Source organism: Erinaceus europaeus, chromosome 13 (assembly GCF_950295315.1).
Source record: "Erinaceus europaeus chromosome 13, mEriEur2.1, whole genome shotgun sequence".
Classification (NCBI taxonomy): domain Eukaryota; kingdom Metazoa; phylum Chordata; class Mammalia; order Eulipotyphla; family Erinaceidae; genus Erinaceus; species Erinaceus europaeus.
This window is the reverse complement of record NC_080174.1, coordinates 71478305-71499369: the sequence shown is the minus strand read 5'-3', so window position 1 is coordinate 71499369 and position 21065 is coordinate 71478305. Positions and strand designations below refer to the sequence as shown.

The 21065-nt window shown below is 43.2% G+C and overlaps 1 protein-coding gene across 5 annotated transcripts in view; it reads right to left on the bottom strand.

Moving 5' to 3' along the window:
• SCP2 (sterol carrier protein 2) overlaps positions 1-21065 on the bottom strand; it is a 342267-nt gene that overhangs the window by 75754 nt on the left and 245448 nt on the right. The window contains exons 1-3 of one of the 5 annotated variants that reach the window (XR_009553885.1): positions 15670-15836; positions 10413-10470; positions 6574-6645 (exon numbers count right to left, since the gene is read on the bottom strand). The exons of 1 other annotated variant lie outside the window; for it this stretch is intronic. Coding sequence is in view for 2 of the 4 variants with exons in the window: in XM_060206213.1 (XP_060062196.1) it covers positions 6574-6645; positions 10413-10470; positions 15670-15744 (205 nt within the window). In the remaining 2 variants the exon portion in view is untranslated. Of the gene's footprint in view, positions 1-6573; positions 6646-10412; positions 10471-15669; positions 15837-21065 lie in introns of those variants that run through there. 3 more of the 5 variants (XR_009553884.1, XM_060206213.1, XM_060206214.1) reach the window with 3 other exon arrangements.

Sequence of the window (21065 nt, the reverse complement as noted above, 5' to 3'; positions counted from 1 at the left end):
AGGTAATGGAAGCAGTATTTCATTTATACTGTCAGATTAAAATCTTTGAAACTATACCAACTAGTTAGAGGAGGCCATGTCAGGTCCACCATCACTTCATAACATTTATAAGAGCCTATATGCTAGGACATCCCATATATATATATATATATATAGTGATTCAAACTGAAAGCATGTTTAACTACTTTTCCAAGTACAATGGTACACATATCAGAGAGCTATGGTTAGAACATATGAAGGAATATGCTGCTCCCTGGGATCAGCAAGGTTCAGAACCTCCTTTGCAACACATGAATTGTGCATCTCTTTTTTTTTTTTTTTTTTCATCTCTGATTTTTTTTTTTATTTATTTTTTATTTAAGAAAGGATTAATTAACAAAACCATAGGGTAGGAGGGGTACAACTCCACACAATTCCCACCGCCCAATCTCCATATCCCACCCCCTCCCCCAATAGCTTTCCCATTCTCTATCCCTCTGGGAGCATGGACCCAGGGTCATTAAGGGTTGCAGAAGGTAGAAGGTCTGGCTTCTGTAATTGCTTCCCCGCTGAACATGGGCGTTGACTGGTCGGTCCATACTCCCAGTCTGCCTCTCTCTTTCCCTAGTAGGATGGGTCTCTGGGGAAGCTGAGCTCCAGGACACCTTGGTGGTGTCTTCAATCCAGGGAAGTCTGGCCGGCATCCTGATGATACCTGGAACCTGGTGACTGAAAAGAGAGTTAACATACAAAGCCAAACAAATTGTTGAGCAATCATGGACCCAAAGCTTGGAAAAGTGGAGAGGAAGTATTAGGGAGGTACTCACTGCAAACTCTAGTATACTTCTGCTTTCTTACTTTGGTGCCATACTCCAAACTCAGTCAATTTCTGCTTTGCGTTTCTACTTCTTTTTTTTTTTTCTACATGCATAACATTCCCCAGATTCCCATTTAGCAATAAAACCCCCACTATTTCATTCATCATTTTTCATGGACCTGTATTCTCCCCACCCACCCACCCACCCCAGAGTCTTTTACTTTGGTGTAATACTCCAATTCCATTTCAGGTTCGACTTGTGTTTTCTTTTCTAATCTTGTTTTCAACTTCGGCCTGAGAGTGAGATCATCCCATATTCATCCTTCTGTTTCTGACTTATTTCACTCAACATGATTTTTTCAAGGTCCATCCAAGATTGGCTGAAAACGGTGAAGTCACCGTTTTTTACAGCTGAGTAGTATTCCATTGTGTATATTTACCACAACTTGCTCTGAATGACTCTGAAAATGTCCAATAGTTCTAGGTTATCTATCTCTTCATTTAACTCCCTTATGTCTTTACTGATTTTCTTCCTGGATGATCTGTCAAGTTGAGATAGTGGGGTGTTGAAGTCCCCTACTATGATTGTGTTACTGTTAATATATTGCTGTAGCTCTTTCAGTAGAAGTTTGATGTATTTAGATGGCTTCTCATTGGGTGCATAGATATTAATAATTGTTAAGTCCTCTTGATTGACTGATCCTCTGAGCATTAAGTAGTGTCCATTCCTATCTTTTTTAATCTTATGTATTTTAAAGTCTATCATGTCAGATATGAGAATAGCTGTTCCTGCCCTTTTTTGTGGGCCATTGACTTGAATGATAGTTTTCCATCCTTTCACTTTAAGTCTGTGTTTGTCTTGTTGCGTTAGGTGAGTTTCCTGTAGACAACATATTGTTGGATTGTGTTTTCTGATCCATCTTCCTACTCTGTGTCTTTTAATAGGTGAATTCAGGCCATTCACATTTATTGATATCAAAGATTGAAGATATTTTAACGCCATTCTTGTAGAGTTTTAGAGTGTTTTGATATATGTTCTATTTGTGGTGGTCTGGTTGTTTATAGGAAACCTTTCAGAACTTCTTTCAAGGCAGGCTTGGTGATGGTTGCTTCCTTCAACTGTTGCTTGTCTGAGAAGGTTTTGATGCTTCCATCTAGTCTGAATGACAGTCTAGCAGGCTATAGTATTCTTGGCTGAAAGCCTTTCTCATTGAGCACTCGATAGATATCTTGCCATTCTCTTCTGGCCTGTAGTGTTTGTATGGAGAAGTCTGCTGCTAATCTTATGGGTTTTCCTTTGTAGGTGACTCTTTGTTTTTCTCTTGCAGCCTTGAGGATCCTTTCTTTATCCTTATTCCTTTCCAATCTAAGTATGACATGTCTTGGTGTCTTTAGGTCTGGGTTAATTCTGTTTGGGACCCTCTGGGCTTCTTGAATCTTTATGTCTTTGGTGTTGTCTAGACTAGAGAAATTTTCAGCTATTATGGCCTGGAGAACGCTTTCTTCCTCCCCTTCTCTTTCTTCCTCTGGTAAGCCAATAATGCATATATTGTTTCTTTTGAAGTCATCCCATAGGACTCTGTTGTTGTTTTCAGCATCTCTTAATCTCTTTTTGAGATCTCTTACTTCTTCTTTAGTTGTCTCTAATTCATCCTCAATCTTGCTAATTCTGTCTTCAGCCTCATTGATTCTATTCTCTCTGCCCTCTACTGCTTTCTGGAGTTCATCTATTTTGTTGCCCTGCTCTGATACTGTTTTAGCTTGTTCAGCTAGTTGCATTCTTAGCTCAGCGATTTCAGCTTTCAGCTCTCTAATAACCATGAGATAATTAGAATTTTCTTCCATATTCTCATTTGTTGTTCCTGCAGTTCTGATTACAATTTTTTCAAATTCTTTACTCACTCCTGTTATTATTTCCTTAGCTAATGTTTGGATGTTGAACTCGTTGTTTTGTGCTTCACCCTCTGGAGGACTTTTAGCTGGACTCTTGTCCTGGTTCGAGTCTCCATTATTTTTTCTTGTTGTTTTAACCATTTTATATAAGTTAAGTGGTTTTTCAATCCCTGAGTTGGAGTTCAGTGGTGTAAAAGCCTTTTTTTTTCCCCCTTTAGGCTATGGTAGCCTGAGGGCTTTTAAACTATCAATAGGCTTCTTGGATTAATCAATGACTCCTGACCAAGAGATAAAGCAGGGTGTGGCAGAGATAATCCAGTGGTTATGCAAAGAGACTTTCACAGCCCTTCAGCTATGCCACCGAGGTATAGGTCTTCTCCTGAGTTTCCCGGTTAGATCTCTGTGCCCTGGTGTCCCTCCCTGTTGCTGCTCCAGATTCTGAGGGTAGTAGCAATGGAGACTCAGAGTTGTACTTGGTGAGTCTCTGGGGAGTCCTTTCCTCCCTTCAGCTGTCCCCTTGTTGGTGGAGCAGACTGGAGGTGGTGTCTCCACTGACAAACTGTCGAACTGTTAGCAGTCACTTAATCTCTCCTCAGGCCCCTCTCTCCTCTCTGTCACCAGCCACGCGTGTTTGTACTCACGGGTGATTTACTGGGTTTCTGTGGTCATTCTAGTCCTGTCTTGTTTCAGTCCGGGTGGTCTCTTTTGGTATTCCTAGTTGATCCGGGAGAGGAGAGGAGAGGAGAAGAGAGGAGAGAAAGCGATCTGCTGAATTGTGCATCTCTTTAACCTAGTAAACTCCCCTCTGAGAGTTCTTTAGAGGAGAGATAAGAAACTGTACTCTTGGGGCCAGGCGGTGGCGCACTTGGTTAAGCGCTCATGTTACAGTGTTCAAGGAGCCAGGTTCAAGCCCCTAGTCCCTGCCTGTAAGGGGAAAGCTTCACGAATGGTGAAGTAGAGCTATAGGTCTCTTTCTCACTCTCTCTCTCTCTCTCTCTCCCCTCTATCTCCTCCTCCTCCCTCAATGTTTCTCTATATAATAAATAAAATTTTAAAAAAGAAACTGAAAAAACAACTGTACTCATGACAACTGCCTTGTAGATCAATATACCCCACACACACACACAACAGTAAAATCTCTCTCCTGGTATCTTGAAATCTCAATAAAGTAACAGCATATACGCAACAGTATTCATTTATGGTAATACTTGGCTTTGTTTCTGGGTTGTTTTGTTGTTGTTTGGTTGGTTGGTCAGTTTTAGGTGCTAGGGATCAAAATAAGTGTTTCACATATATAAAGCACGTCCCCTACTACTGAGTTATACCCCTGGCCTAAAGTAATGATTACTATAGGCCCTTATAATAACTAGACATTAGAAAATCATTTCAAGTGGTCCAGGAGGTGGCACAGTAGGTAAAGCATTGGACCCTCAGGCATGAGACCCCAAGTTCAATTTCTAGTAGCAATACCAGAGTGCTGTCTGGTTCTTTCACTCCTCCTGTCTTTCTCATTAATAAATAAGCAAAATCTTAAAAAAGCAAATCATTTCAAGTGCGGAGAATAGGTTATCATTACTACTATTAAATAAACTGCAGTAGATTACTAAGACTAAGACGCTCACAAAAAGCTATGAAAAGACTAGGACAAATCATTAAAGACCAAAGGGACCAGTAAAATATCTCACTTGGATAGTATGCTGCTTGGTCAAAAGCACAACACAGGTTCAAGCCTGGTGACAACTGCATTAAGAAAAGCTTCAGTGATGTGATACCACTCTCTCTCTCTTCCCCCCCCCTCTCCTTTTTTCTCTCTCTCTCTCTCTCTCTCTCTCTCTCACCAAAGCACTGATCAGCTCTGGCTTATGGTGGCGGGAGGATTGAACCTGGGACTTCATAGCCTCAGGCATGACCTCAGGCATGAAAGTTTCTTTGCATGACCATTATCCTATCTAATCCCCCCACACTGCCTCTAATAAAGCAAAATTAATTTATTTTAATTTCCTTATTGGGCAATTAATGGCTTACAGTTGACAGTAAAATACAATAGTTCGTACATGCACAATGTTTCTGTTTTCCACATAACAATTCAGCCCCCACTAGGTCCTCCTTTATGTTAAAGGACCTGAGCCTTCCCCCACCCCAGAATCTTTTCCTTTGGTGCAATACCCCAACTCCAGTCCAAGTTCTGCTTAATGTTTTCCCTTCCGTTCTTGTTTCTCAGCTTCTGTCTATGAGTGAGATCAACTCATATTCATTCTTCTGCTTCTGACTTATCTCAATTAATATGATTCATTCAAGCTCCATCCAAAATGAGGTGAAGGTGAAATCCATTTTTAAAAGCTGAGTAGTATTCCATTATGTATATAGACCACAACTTACTCAGCCACTCATCTGTTGTTGGACACCTGAGTTACTTCCACATTTTGGCTATTATTGTGCCGCCATGAACATAAGTATACACAAATCTTTTTGGATGGGCTATATCCCCGTGAGAGGGATTGCAGGGTCATAGAGAAGGTTCACCTCTTAAAAAAAAATAAATAAAGGCCAAGGGTTGATATAAATAGTTATATAATCAGCTCTTATTGGTGACCTTGGGGGTACTACTGCAGTTTCCAAGGGAAGGGATGGGACACAGAATTCTGGTGGTGGGAACTGTATGAAATTGTACTCCTATTACCTTACAATTTTGTAAATCAGTATTAAATCACTAATCAAACAGAAAGTTATCATACACACACACACACACACACACACACACACACATCTCCAAGGGTTGGGGAGGTATTCACCTAGGAGAGTGCATACCTTACTATGTTCAAGTCCTAGCACCTGGACAGCCTGAGGTGGGGTTACGCCATGGGCCACCAAGCAGTGTTATGGCATCTCTCCTCTCTGTCTTTCACTCTTCTCTCACTATAAGAAGCAAAAAAGGGGGAGTCGGGCTGTAGCGCAGCGGGTTAAGCGCAGGTGGCGCAAAGCAAAAGGACCAGCATAAGGATCCCGGTTCGAACCCCGGCTCCCCACCTGCAGGGAAGTCGCTTCACAGGTGGTGAAGCAGGTCTGCAGGTGTCTTTCTCTCCCCCTCTGTCTTCCCCTCCTCTCTCCATTTCTCTCTGTCCTATCCAACAACGACAATAACAATAGTAACTACAACAATAAAAAACAAGGGCAACAAAAGGGAATAAATAAATAAAATAAAATATTTAAAAAAAAAGAAAAAAAGACAAAAGTTGAAACAGGAAGTCACTTAATGGCATTATGTATGTGTGAGGCCATGGGCTCATTCTCAGGTACTGTATACTAAAAATATTTATCTATCACCTGTACTGGCACTATAATAATGGTGAAAAAATATACAGACAAGAATATAAGAGAATCTAGAAGGAATGGGAATAAATCTGAATTGTGAGTTCTGAGGGTTAAAGTTCTTCAATATCCCTGCATTGCTTGTGTATTGATAGTTGGTGCCAGATTTAGATGAGTGATTTTACGAATATAGTTTGGGGGTCGGGCGGTAGTGCAGCAGGTTAATCGCATGTGGTGCAAAGCGCAAGGCCAGGAATAGAGATCCTGGTTCGAGCTCCAGGCTCCCCACCTGCAGGGGAATCTCTTCACAAGCGGTGAAGCAGGTCTGCAGGTTTTTGTCTTTTTCTCCCCCTCTCTGTCTTCCCCTCCTCTCTCGATTTCTCTCTGTCCTATCCAGCAACAAACGACATCAACAACAATAATAATAACCACAACAAGGCTACAACAACAAGGGCAACAAAGGGGGGAAAGAAAAATGGCCTCCAGGAGCAGTGGATTCATGGTGCAGGCACTGAGCCCCAGCAATAACCCTGGAGGCAAAAAAAAAAAAAAAGAATATACAGTTTGCCACATACCATAAACGTAGCCAACACATGCATGTTCCACTTCTGAATAAGGAATCTGTGCATCAGCTAATGCCTTCTGGCCTGCAAAGACAAAAAAGTCTTATCAGACAGTGCTGTAAGTATCTGCTTTAGATGAGTAAACATTTAGTTTAGTTTTCCTAGAGTAAGTCTATATCTCTAATATAGGTTTATTAGTTTTCCTAGAGAGAGTCTATATCGCTAATATAATCTATGTTCAATTCCAATGACAAATCTTTCATCAAAATATCTCAGGTATTTCTTTTCAGAAATGATAATTTCTTCCTTAATCTACTATATCACTTTTTTGCACTTTCATTTGGACACATGACACACTCTGTCCTAACTATACAAGTAACTATAAATAGATTAAATCGTAAGAGTCTTAGAAGCTCTTGGTTTTACTCATTTCAATGGTTCTACCACATAGCTGGAGAACAAAACTGAAGAGACGGTCACTGTTGTTGGAGAAGAGATCATTACATGAGCATACCATAAAGCTATGATCAAGAAATGATTCTGTGTGGTCTGAGAGTTGCTACAGTAGATGAAGCACTAGACTCTCAAGTGTGAGGTCCTGAGTTCAATCCCAGGCAGCACATGTACCAGAGTGATGTCTGGTTCTTTGTCACTATCTTCTTCATGAATAAATAAAATTTAAATAAAAAGAAATGATTCTGTCTCCACAGGGATGCAGAGGTCGCACAGGCTCTTAAGCTGAGTATGAGCCCCAGATCAGATCAAATCGATGAGGCTTACAGTCAACAATATTTACATACCTTTCCCCTATTTGGGAACTACTCTCTTCCCTGATCCAGCTTTCTGTTTTTTTTTTTCCAGCCATGACATCATCTCCCCAGACAATAACTTGGATACACCTGCATATCAGATTTCAGGCTCAGAGGAAAAAAAAAAAACTAGTGTAGCCACAGGCCCTTTGGAATATAACTAAAATACACCTACTAGCTATCTACAAAACGGAGACGCCCGCCCCCCCCCCCAACTCTTCATCTGCACTATTCCAGCCTGTAGGTTCCTGATTAGTCAATAATTTGTTTGGCTTTATATGTTAACTCTCTTTTCAGGCACCAGGTTCCAGATACTGGCATGATGCCAACCAGACTTTCCTGGACAGACAACCCCACCAATGTGTCCTGGAACTCTGATTCCCCAAAACCCCGTCCCACTAGGGAAAGAGAGAGGCAGGCTGGGAGTATGGATTGACCTGCTAATGCCCATGTTCAGCAGGGAAGCAATTACAGAAGCCAGACCTTCAACCTTCTGCATCCCACAATGACCTTGGGTCCATACTCCCAGAGGAATAAAGAATGGTAAAGCTATCAGGGGAGGGGATGGGATACAGAGTTCTGGTGGTGGGAACTGTGTGAAGTTGTACCCCCCTCCTACCCTATGGTTCTGTCAGTGTTTCCTTTTTACAAATAAAATAAAATAAAATGATTCTGTCTATGAACAAAAAACAGAACTGTAAGGATTCTTAGAGCTATCCAATGGTATATCAACAACCAAGGGACAAACTAATAGAAATTAGAATAATAAACTAGAGTGGTCCGGGAGGTAGCGTAGTTGATAAAGCACTGGACTCTCAAGCATGAGGTCTTAAGTTCAATCCCCGGCAGCACAGGTACCAGAGTGATGTCTGGTTATTTCTCTCTCTCCTCCTATCTTTCTCACTAATAAATAAATTTTAAAATCTTAAAAAAAAAAGAAGAAGAAACTAGAAAGAGGAGAGTAGGAGATAAAGAGAAGGTATGAACAAAATTTTCCTTAACCACAGCAAAAAGCAGATATCTAAAACTGATAAATCCAGGGGGCCAGGCTGTGGTACACCCAGTTAAGTGCACACATTACCACGTGTGAGGACCTGGGTTTGAGCTCTGTTCCCCACCTGTGGAACAGAGGGAAGCTTCATGAGCAGTGAAGCCAATCTGCAGATGGTTACTTTTCTCCTTTTTTGTCTTCCCTTACCCTCTCAATTTCTGTCTCTATCAAATAAAACAAAAAAGAAAAAAATAGGGAAAATGGCTGCCAGGAGTGTTTGGATTAGTTTTGCAGGCACTAAGCACCAGAGATAGCTGTGGTGGCAATTTTAAAAAATTAATAATAACAAAAATAAATAAATAAATAAAGGCCATTCCATGCTTTAAAAAATCATAACAGCTTGGAAGGTAGTGTAATGGATTGAACATTGGGCCTCAAGCATGAGGTCCCCACATTACCATACGCCAGAGCAATGCTGTGGTTTTCTTTCTTTTCCTTTCTCTCATATATACATAAAAAAAAAAAAATCAGGGCTGGGCAGTAGATAGACACCTGCAGACCTGCTTCACCACCTGTGAAGTGGCACCCTATAGGTATGGGGCAACTCCCTACAGGCGGGGAGCCAGGGGCTCAAACCAAGATCCTTAACATCGGTCCTTGTGCTTTGCGCTGAGGGACAAGAGCTTGAACCTTGGTCCTTGTTGCATTGTAATTTGTGTGCTCAACGAGGTGCACCATCACCCCGCACCTAAGACTGACACTCTTTAAAAAAATAAACAAATAGGGGCTGGGGAGACAGCATAATGATTATGCAAAAGCCTTTCAAGCCTGAGGCTCTGAGGTCCCAGGTTCAATCCCCAGCACCACCATAAGCCAGAGCTGAGCAGTGTTCTGGTTAAAAAAATAAAAATAAAATAAATTAAAATAATAAAAATAAACAAATAAATAAATAAATAGGGAGCCCGGGTGGTAGCGCAGCGGGTTAAGCACACATGGCATAAATCGCAAGGGCTGGAGGTGAAGTAGGTGTCTATCTTTCTCTCCCCCTCTCTGTCTTCCCATCTCTCAATTTCTCTCTGTTCTATTCAACAACAACAGCAATAATAACAACAACAATAAGCAACAAGGGCAACAAAAGGGGGAAAATGGCCTCTAGGAGCAGTGGATTCATAGTGCAGACACTGAACCCCAGCAATAACCCTGGAGGCAAAAAAAAAAAAAAAGAAAGAAAAGAGAATTGTTCTATCATCAAAATTAAAAAAAAAATCTTAATCATTATAAAGTGTATTTTTTTAACTTCCAAAGATACATAGTTGATTATGGGATTGCTTTATCCAGACCACTTATCTTATTCTGTTTTGGCACATAAGAAAAATTATGTCTTATTTATAATCATATTAGTGAGACTGGTAAAAAAAAAACATTCTCATATGTTGCTAGTGAGACTCTTAACAATAACACAGTCTGAAAAAATAATCTGTTAGGCCATTTTTTTAAAGATTTTATTGATTTATTTCACATAAGAGAGAAGCTTGGCACTAAGCTATCAGGAATAAGGAGAGAATTCCAAAAAGGAGAATTTAGCTAAGAACTTCTCAGGACCAAGGAGCTCTGAAGGTCTCTGTGTAGCTAGTGTATTTCAAAGTTTCCTTACACAACTGACAACTCATGTAGACCAATTGGCCCTGCTTCTAAAACACTGAAACACTGATTTCTACCATGCAAAAATAAAAAAAAAGTTCTATTTGTACTCAGTTTTTTTTGTTTTTGTTTTTTTAAGAGAACAACAGAAGCTCTCTCAGCTGGAATTCAGATACATATTTCAACTAGCGGACACAAACAAATGTACTTGAAAAATATCTATAGAAGAGGTCAAAGAAATAGCTCATTTGGATAGTGCACTACTTTGCCACATGAACAACCCAGACTCGAACCTGGTCTTCACAATGAAGGCAACTTCAGTGCCATAGCCTCTCCTCTCCTCTCCTCTCTTGTCCTCTCCTCCCTTTGGCTCTACATAAAATAAACTACAATGTTTAAAGATCTATTACCTGCTTCTTTAGCCATGTCAGGGTAATCTCTTGAATTCTCACCTCCAGGTTTCATGAACTAGAAATACAAAGAGACAAACAGAAAACAATAGTTAGGTTTTCTCTAAGCATAGCATTGCAGAAAATCGCTCATCTACCCCGGCTCCCCACCTGCAGGGGAGTCGCTTCACAGGAGGTGAAGCAGGTCTGCAGGTGTCTGTCTTTCTCTCCCCTCTCTGTCTTCCCCTCCTCTCTTCATTTCTCTCTGTCCTACCCAACAATGACAACAACAATAATAACTACAATAATAAAACAAGAGCAACAAACGGGAATAAATAAATAAATAATTTTTAAAAACAAGAACTAAAAAACAAAAAAAAAAAAAGCCACTCATCTATTTATCTAAATGTAAACACATTAAGTGCCTATTACACTCTTGGACTTTGCTCATAAACAAAAAGTCCTTGGCCTAAGGAAGCTTCTAGTCTAAAAGGAAACAGGCAACAATAGGCAACAATGGAGGTGAAAGTAATGACATACAATTGGGATTACATTAAAATTAGAAGCTTTTTCAACAAAAGAAAATATGAAAAGCAACAAAAAGGTAGCCTATTGAGTGGGTGTAGGTGTTCATACATCACACAACGGATAAGTGATTGCAATAAAAATGGACAGAGTATGCATTGCTATAAAAGCTGGCCACTACCATAGCATACACCGTGTTTACGTGCTAGGACAACTGCAAATTGTTTAGTGTACTGTAAGTTGAAAACTGTTATATTTCACGGGGCCTTGTGAGCAGGAACCAACCCCCTTTGCTAAAGCCAAACAGATAATGAGTTCCCTCCTCAAACAGACCACACTCAGGGTTAAGCCTGGCCAACCTGGTCAGACTCTGGCCCCAGAGCTGCAGACTAAAAAAAAAAGGGGGGGGGGGATGCTAAGTAACTCAGTTACTGTGCTGCCCAGCAGTTATTAACTTTGATGGAGGGGGGGAGGGGGGAACCCTTCTGGGAAAAGGCACAGGCCAAAAGTAACAACCTAAACAAAGACTGTTTATTCATCTCTATAAATTGATTCTACCCTGTGGGATGTTCACCTGTGTGGAGGAACATTGGGGAAGGGGAACACTTCAGGGAAAAGGCGCAGGCCAAAAGTAACAACCTAAACAAAGATTGTTCACTCATCTCTATAAATTGATTCTACCCTGTGGGTTGTTCACCTGTGTGGAGGAACATTGGGAAAGGGGAACACTTCAGGGAAAAGGCGCAGGCCAAAAGTAACAACCTAAACAAAGATTGTTCACTCATCTCTATAAATTGATTCTACCCTGTGGGATGTTCACCTGTGTGGAGGAACATTCTGTCCAGGACTCTCAATCAGGACTCCAACCAGTTGCTTTGAAACCAGCCTCCCCCACCAAGAAATGGTAGAAGATTTAAGTATCACAATTTGATGTTTAACTGCTGGTATATGTGTTGCTTCCTATAAGCTATATTTAAATATTATTATTATTTGGCCTCCAGGGTAATGCGGGGGCTCGGTGCCTGCACCTCTAGTCCACTGCTCCTGGAGGCTATTTTTTTCCCTTTTGTTGCCCTTGTTGTTTTATCACTGTTGTGGTTATTATTATTGTTGTCATTGATGATGTTGTTGGATAGGACAGAGGGAAATCGAGAGAGGAGGGGAAGAGAGGAGCAGAGAGAGACTTACACCTGCAGATCTGCTTCACCACTTGTGAAGCAACCCTCCTGCAGATGGGGAGCCGGGGACTCAAACCTGGATCCTTAAGCCAGTCCTTGCGCTTCGCGCCACGTGCCTTTAACCCGCTGCGCTACCACCCAACCCCCTTTAAGTATCTTTTATTGCCATATGTTAATAAATTATGGTTTATATACTCTTAAAATACTGTACTTATTTATTGGTATAGACAGAAATTGAGAGGAAAGCAAGAGAGAGAGAGAGAGAGAGAAAGAGACAAGAGAGCTGGGGATATAACATAATGGTTATACAAAAGACTCTCATGCCTGAGGCTCTGTGGTCGCAGTTCAATCTCCAATCAGTGCTCTGGTGTAAAAGTTAAAAAGGGAGAGTTAGTTCTGTAGCACTGTCTCACCTCTCATGAAGCTCCTCCCTGCAGATGGGGACCCTGGGTTTGAATCCAGGTTTTTATTAATTGTAATACATGCACTCAACCAGGGGCAGCACCACCCAGTCCCCCAAATTTTTCAAAACCAAGCTATGGCATATCTTTTCTACACCCACAAAAAACAGGGATTAATACCCAAATTACGCAAAGAGTTCTTAATATCTGGAGCCAGGTGGTGGCGCACCAGGTTAAACATTCACATTACAGGGCAATGCGACCCAAGTTCAAGCCCCTGGTCGCCACCTGCAAGGAGAAAGCTTTGCAAGTGGGGAAGCAGGGCTGCAGGAGTCTGTCTGTCTCTGTCTCTTTCCCTATCTTCCCCTTCCATCTCAATTTCTCTCAGTGTCTCTATCCCATAATAAATAAATAATTTTAAAAATTAAAAAAAGTTCATCCAACTTAAAAAACAAACAGGGAGCTGGGCAGCGGGTTAAGCTCATGTGGCACGAAGTGCAAGGACCAGTGCAAGGACCAGGGTAAGGATCCCAGCTTGAGCCCCCGGCTCCCCACCTGCAGGGGTGTCGTTTCACAAGCAGTGAAGCAGGTCTGCAGGTGTCTGTCTTTCTCTCCCCATCTTCCCCACCTCCCTCGATCTCTCTGTCCTATCCAACAATAACAACAGCTATAACAACAATAACAACCACAAAAAGGGCAACAAAATAGGAAAAATAGACTCCAGGAGAGTGGATTTGTAGTGCTGCTGGCACCAAGCCCCAGCAATAACCCTGGAGGCAAAAAAAAAAAAAAGATCAAACCATGGGCAGAATAAACATTTCTCCAAAAAGGATATGGGGGGGGGGGGGGCAGGTGGCACAGCTGGCTGAGCACACCAAATACCACATACAAAGACACTGTCCTAGCCCCCCCATATCCAAGGGTAAGGCAATACTGCAGATGTCTCTCTCTCTCCCTCACTCTCACTTCCCCTTCCCTGCTCTCAATTTCTCTGTCTGTATCCAGTTAATTAACTAATTAACTAATTAGATATATAAAAATACGTTCATCATCACTAATTATTAGTGAAATATAAATTAAAGCCACAGGGAGGTGTCTTTTACCAGAGTAAAGGACTCTGGAGAAAGGGGGAAAGGGTGGGGGGTGCAGAGAGTGTCGGACCCTGATGGCAGAAAAGGCCCTACAATGGGATGAGAGTGTTCTGCAGACATCTACCACGCAGAGAGGAGAAATTATACCCATGCATCAACAATCAGACTGCAAACCCTTAACCCCCAAATAAAATAATAAGGTATCACCTCACAACTATATGCATTTTTTTTTCTTTCCTTGTCACAAGGGCTTCGCTGACACTTCATGCCTGGATGATTCATGTTTCACACTGAAGGTAGAGAGGGCGGGAAAGAGAAAAGGAGAGAAAACTGCTTTCTTCTTTCTTTCTTTCTTTCACACTCTTAGATCTCTCTTCCTTTCTTTCTTTTTTGTTATTAGTCAGTGCTTGTGTGATTCCATCATTCCTGGCAGGCTCTCGTCTTCCTTTCAATATCAGTGTGAGACAGAGACAAAGAGGGAGTAGGAGAGACACCACAGCATTGGGCCACCACTCATGAAACTTCTTCTATACACTGTGCTTCCAGGTGGTACCAGCAGCTCAAAGCCAGATCCTTAAGCATGATAAAGTATATGCTTTCCTGAGTAAGCTTCTATCCCTGGCACACCAATAGACAGAAGTTAAATACTGCTCTTGGCAAAAAAAAAAAAAAAAAAAAGCTAGCATTACAATAACATAATGTTTACCAGTGTTATTTATAATAGCAAAAATATGGAAGTGACTTGTTTCTTTAAATAAATGAATACATTTATAGAGTATCACTCAGCTATTTAAAAAGATGGACTTTTACTCTTTGCACCAGAATGAAAGAAGCTCAAGTGAAATAAACCCAAAGATGCACCAAAGCAAAGGACTCTAGGGGAGCTAAGGATAGGAGGGGGTTGAGAGAGAGGTGGGGTCCTGGTACACAATGGTAGAAAAGGGCCCAAGTTGGGTGTGAGAGTATTTTGCAGATACCTATCACAGGGAGGTGAGAAACTGTACCCAGGTGTCAACAACAGTGCTGTAAACTGTTATCCCCCCCCCAATAAAATGATTTAGAAAAGAAAAAGAAAAAAAAAAGAAATCAGGTGGGGAAAGACTATTGTATAATTTCACTCATGTGTGATCGGAACAATATAAAATCAATAAACAGAAAAATTAGAGCAATGAATTAAACACGCTACTTGGGAGGACTTACATGCTATAAAATACTGCAGACAGAGAATTTCAAATATCATGACAATTACCTCTTGTGAAAATAGAGGTTAAGTATGGGCATCAATGGAAAAGTCAGGTGGATCAGAGGCTTCTTGGGGATCTGTTGTTTTACAAATGCTAAGAAATTAAGCAAGTGAAAATAAAACAGTACCCAACAACTAAGTGGCAACAACTAAGGCATAAAACTGCGGAGCTCGAGGGGGCGAGGAGCATACTTTCACGCCTGAGTCCCCAGGTTCAGTCCCCAGAACCACCATAAGCCAGATCTGGACCCTTTCTCTCTATTAAGAAAATAAATAAATGTAATCGTTTTTAAGTGTAGGGAGAAACTAAAGGCAGCTGTTCATTACTAGAGCAAAGGCGGTGGTGAAGGTGTCAAGAAGTGAGAGTGTAAGAAGTCTGACTTCTTACAGATGCCTCTGGCTTCCCATCTACACTTCCAGCTGTCCCCGAATAGGCGTCTAGACAGCTAAGTGTCCAGCGAGTGACATTCACAACCAACTTCCCTGGAGGGAGGGAGGTGCTTTCCTACTACACCTACACCATCAAAGGAGGAGAAGGCTGTGTTATCTTGCGGTGCCACTCACCAACTCTGACCCTGGGAGCAAAGGGAAGGCAAGGAAGGAAGGAGCTGCTGGGACGGCTCTTAGATACCACGATTCCCCCAGAGGGAACACCCCCCACACCACCACCACCACCTCAATCACACCCCAGTCTGCAGTCTGCGACCCCAAAGTCACCGAAGAGGATTGGCAGACACACCATCGCAGACCCTGAGCTCACCTCCCAGCCACCCAATTTCCTGGTCATCTCCGGCCTTCCCCAGACACAGCGGGGCGGAAAACCTGCTCCGCTCTGTTTACCTTGGTCATCCCAACCCCTACCACGAACACCCGGTGCGGGCTCCGAGAGGCTACATATGAGGATGCAGGAAGCATGGTTGGGCGGCGCGCGCGCTGCAGAAGCGAAAGCGGAGATGAGAAGCGCAGCGGGCCGGAAGCTGACTGATAGAAGCGCCTCGCGACCTCGGGAAGTCACTCCAGGGAGAGGGGCCCGGGGCGAGGGGCGGGGCGAGGGGCACTTGCACATGCGCAGAAGTGCTGGTGGGGGCTGCATTCTCCAGGGGGCGCCAGTGTGACGTTTTGCCGTGGTCGCCGGCGCTCTTCCCCCGGGTTCTCAACTCTACTGTGGGAGCTGGTCCTCTTGGCCTTCTGCTCTCCAAGTGTGGGCACGAGTAGGGCCCGAAGCTGACGTTTGAGCTTCACTAGAAACCGCAGTGATAGAAGGTAGCCAGACCAGACTGGGAGTATGGACCGACCAGTCAACGCCCATGTTCAGCAAGGAAGCAATTACAGAAGCCAGACCTTCTACCTTCTGCAACCCTCAATGACCCTGGGTCCATGCTCCCAGAGGGATAGAGAATGGGAAAGCTATCGGGGGAGGGGGTGGGATATGGAGATTGGGCGGTGGGAATTGTGTGGAGTTGTACCCCTCCTACCCTATGGTTTTGTTAATTAATCCTTTCTTAAATAAAATTAAAAAAAGTAACAAAAAAAAAAAAAAGGTAGCCAGAGGGAGTCGGGTGCTGAGTCGAGTGGTAGCGCGCAGTGGGCTAAGCACACGTGGCGCAAAGCACAAGGACCGGTGTAAGGACCCAGGTTCGAGCCGCCGGCTCCCCATGTGCTGGGAGTTGCCTTCACAGGCGGTGAAGCAGGTCTGCAGGTGTCTGTCTTCCTCTCCCCCTCTCTGTCTTCGCCGCCTCTCTCCATCTCTCTCTGTCCTATCCAACAACAACAATAAATCAACAAGAGCAACAAAAAGGGAGTAAATTTTTTTTTTTGCCTCCAGGGTTATTGCTGGGGCTCGGTGCCTGCACTACGAATCCACTGCTCCTGGAGACTGTTTTTCCCATTTTGTTGCCCTTGTGTTTGTTGTAGTAGTTATTGTCATAGCTGTTGTTGTTGGATAGGACAGACAGAAATGGAGAGAGGAGGGGAAGACAGAGAGGGGGAGAGAAAGACAGACACCTGCAGACCTGCTTCACCGCCTGTGAAGCGACTCCCCTGCAGGTGGGGAGCCGGGGGCTCGAACCGGGATTCTTACACCTGTCCTTATGCTTTGCACCATGTGCGCTTAACCCGCTGCGCTACCGCCCGACTCCCAATGAATAAATTTTTTTTTTAATTTTTAAAAAGAAGGTAGTCAGAAGAAAATGTTTAGAGTGTATGTGTGTGTGGGGGGGTCTGTATACTGAGTGTAGCGTTGCCTAAACGAGCCCGTGCTGGGGTCACACAGCTCAAAAGGAGGATGTTGTTGGTGTATTGCACCAAAGTAAAGGCACTGGGGGGGGGGAGGGGGGCGGTCCTGGAACATGATGGCAGAGGAGGACCTAGTGGGGGTTGAATTGTTATGTGGAAAACTGGGAAATGTTACGCATGTACCAACTATTTTATTGTCAATTGTACACCATTAATCCCCAATTAGAAAATTTTAAAAAATAATTAGAAAATTTAAAAAAATAATAGGGGAGTAGGGTCATAGCGCAGCGGGTTAAGCACAGGTGGTGCAAAATGCAAGGACAGGTTTAAGGATCTGGTTCGAGCCCCTGGCTCCCCACCTCCAGGGGAGTCGCTTCCCAGGTGGTGAAGCAGGTCTGCAGGTGTTTTTCTCTCCCCCCTCTGTCTTCCCCTCCTCTCTCCATTTCTCTCTGTCCTAACAATGACGATGTCAATAACAATAATAACTACAACAATAAAACAGCAAGGGCAACAAAAGGGAAAGTAAATATTTAAAAATTTTAAAAATAATAATAATAATAAAAGGAGGATGTACCACTGCACCCCACCACCACCACCGTGAAGGGTTAAAAGGAGGCGGGGTTTTAGGTCTAAACAGAAGAAAAATCAAATCTCAGCCGTTAGCCGTGTGCTTTTTTTTTTTTTAATTTCTGTGAAACTCATGCGTTGTCTTATGAAACTTAATGAGATAGTAGATCTGCAGTCCCTAGCACTTTGTGAACAACCAACGCAACTGGAGTCATTTTTGCTGGGAGCCAAGGCCTTAGCTAAGACTCTCATATAGCCGGTGAGAGGACATTCCGATCATTGGAACTGAGACTTACCATCTAGCTGTTTGGAAAGTCGCTCACCCACCTCCCTCCCCCACTACCTTAGCAGAACTTCCTCATGGTGTGTGCTTAAAATGCGGCTGCAAAATAAAATTTTCAGAGCTTGATCAGAAACCTGTCTTGCTCTCGTTCTTCGTGTCTCTTGTCCCTTCCATTCTCTCACCCCCTACCCTAGGTTTCCATCGATAACCCCGCAGGCCGGGGCAATTTTAAAGTGGGGTCTGAAAAAAATAAAAATAAAAGTGGGGTCTGAGGGACCACAGAAACTTGTACAGTGCCTTGCTTTGCCATATACAGGACCCAGGTTGCAGCATTAAAGAAAGTTTAGGTGAGGGCGCACCTGGTCAAGCTCCCATTACAATGCACAAGAACCCCAGCTCGAGCCCCCTGTCCCCACCTGCAGGGGGAAAGCTTTGTGGTGAAGCAGTACTGAAGGTATCTCTCTGTCTCTCTCCTACCCTCTCGTTTCTGGCTGTCTGTGTCCAATAAATAAAAGTAATTAGAAATAAAAACCTTTGGTAGTCGGCGATAGCGCAGCAAGTTAAGCGCAAGGACCTGCTGGCATAAGGATCTCGGTTTGAGCCCCCACCTGCAGGGGAGTTGCTTCACAAGTGGTGAAGCAGGTCTGCAGGTGTCTTATCTTTCTCTCCCCGTCTCTGTCTTTCCCTCCTCTCTCCATTTCTCTCTGTCCTATCTAACAACGACATCAATAACAACAATGATAACCACAACAACAATTAAAAAAAACAAGGGCAAAAAAATAAAAAACAAGGGCAACAAAAGGGAAAATAAATAGATAAATATAAAATAAAAATAAATAACCTTTTAGGAAACAAAAAAGAAGAAAGAAAGCTCAGGTGCTGTGGCCTCTTTCCCAGATTGTCTCGGTCTCTCTGTGTCACTCTGTCTGAAAAATTAACTGGGAGACAGGCTGGGGTTCGGACTAACCACACACAGTATGAAGCATAAGGACCCGCTGAAGGATCAAGGTTCAAGGATCAAGCCCTCGGCTCCCCACCTGTGGGGGTCGCCTCACAAGCAGCAAAGCAGGTCTGCAGGTGTCTATCTTTCCCCCTCTCTAGCTTTCCCTCCTCTCTCAATTTCTCTGTCCTTTCCAATAAAAAATGGGGGAAAAAATGGCAGCCAAGAGCAGTAGATTGGTAACCCTGGAGACAAAAAAAAAAAAAGGGGGGGTGTTGTTGAGGTGGTCTGGTGTCGGGCTGCACCGCGGAGAAGAGAGCGGATGTCCAGAGCAAAGGGGTACACAGATCTTTATTATGGGATGGGGGGGAGGTTTGGTTCAGACCACGTGGAGCCAGCCAGCAATGGCCGGACCACCGGGGGAGAGCAGGGAGCGAGACCTCAGAGAGGGAGAGCGGAGAGCCCAGAGAGAGAGAAGGGAGGGGTGAGGGGGCTTTTTATTGGGCGACAACCAGGGGTGCCGTGTAGGGCCAGGATTGGTTGAAAGGGGGCACCCTAGGATTTAGCAGAGCATAGAAAAACCTGGGGGCGGAGCCTGCATCAGAATAAGTCCTCAGCAACAGGGGGGAGTTAGATCAGTAAAACCCCAGGGTTGAATATGTATTCATCTACAGTGCAAGAATGTGATGTAGTCCAGATAGGATTTACAGTCCTACTGGCCTGAACAATCCCAGGAACTCATACATACATGAATTTTATTTGATACTTTTGAACAAAAGGGAGAGAAGGAGGAGAGTGATGCCAAAGCTCCTTTCCACCATCCATGTAGTTACACTTACTTCTGTCCTTGAAGCTATCCATTATGCTCCCATATGGTATCAGGGATCCATCCCTGAGCCTTATTTGTGGAAGGTATTGCACTACTGCTGAGCCACTTCCCAGGCTCCTGTTTTAATAGTTTGTCCTTGTTTAAAAATATATTGCTTCTATTTTTTTTTAATTTTCAATACACTATGTATTTATTTTAGTTTTGTATTGGTATTGTGTTTTTAATTATCAAGATAGATATTTTTATTACCACCAGGCTTATCACTTGAGCTCAATGCCTGCAGGATGAATCCACTGCTCCCAGTATACCATCTTTTCTTTCTTTATCTATCTATCTATCTACTGGAAAGAGACAGCTAGAAATCGAGAAGGAAGAAGGAGAGAGAGAGAGGCCTGCGGCACTGCTTCATCGCTGGTGAAGCTTTCCTCCTGCAGGTGAGGACTGGGGGCTTGAACCCAGGCCCTTGAGCATTATAACATGGGCGTTCAACCAGGTGCATCACCACTCAGCCAGTGATCTTTTCTTTCTTTCTTTTCCTTTCTTTCTCCTTTTTCTTCTTCATCATCATCTTCTCCTCCTCCTCCTCCTCCTCCTCCTCCTCCTTCTCTTTCTTCACCTCTTCCTCCTCCTCCTCCTCCTTCTTATTCTTTTTCTTTGATAGGGCAGAGAGAAATTGAAAGGTGAGAGGGAAAGACAGAAAGACACTTAAAAGTACTTGCTTCGGGGTTCATGTGGCTCAACGGGTTAAGTACACATGTCACAAAGCGCAAGGACCCGCATAAGGATGCTGGTTCAAGTCCCCGGCTCCCCACCTGCAGGGGGGTCGCTTCACAGGCAGTGAAGCAGGTATACAGGTGTCTGTCTTTCTCTCCCCCTCTTTGTCTTCCTCTCCTCTCTCTATTTCTCTTTGTTCTATCCAACAACAATGATTTCAATAACAACAATAAGAATAACTACAACAACGATAAAACAACCAGGGCAACAAAGGAGGGGAAAAAATGGCTTCCAGGAGCAGTGGATTTGTGGTGCAGGCACAGAGCCCCAGCAATAACCCTGGAGGCAAAAAAAAAAAAGTACTTCATGCCCTGGCATCACATGCGTGAGAATAATGCTCTTAATCTTCTCTCTTTCTTTTTCTGTCTCTCTCTCTCTCTCTTCTTCCTTTCTCAAAAATAAAATAAAACTGTAAAACTTTACCTCTAGGGCCAGGGGAGACAACAAAATGATTATGCAAAAAATAAAAAACTTTCGGGGAGTTGGGCGGTAGCGCAGCCGGTTAAGCGCACGTGGTGCAAAGCAAAAGGACCAGTGTTAAGAATTCGGGTTCGAAAAAATAAAATAAAATAAAATAATTTTAAAAAAAAGAATCCAGGTTCGAGTCC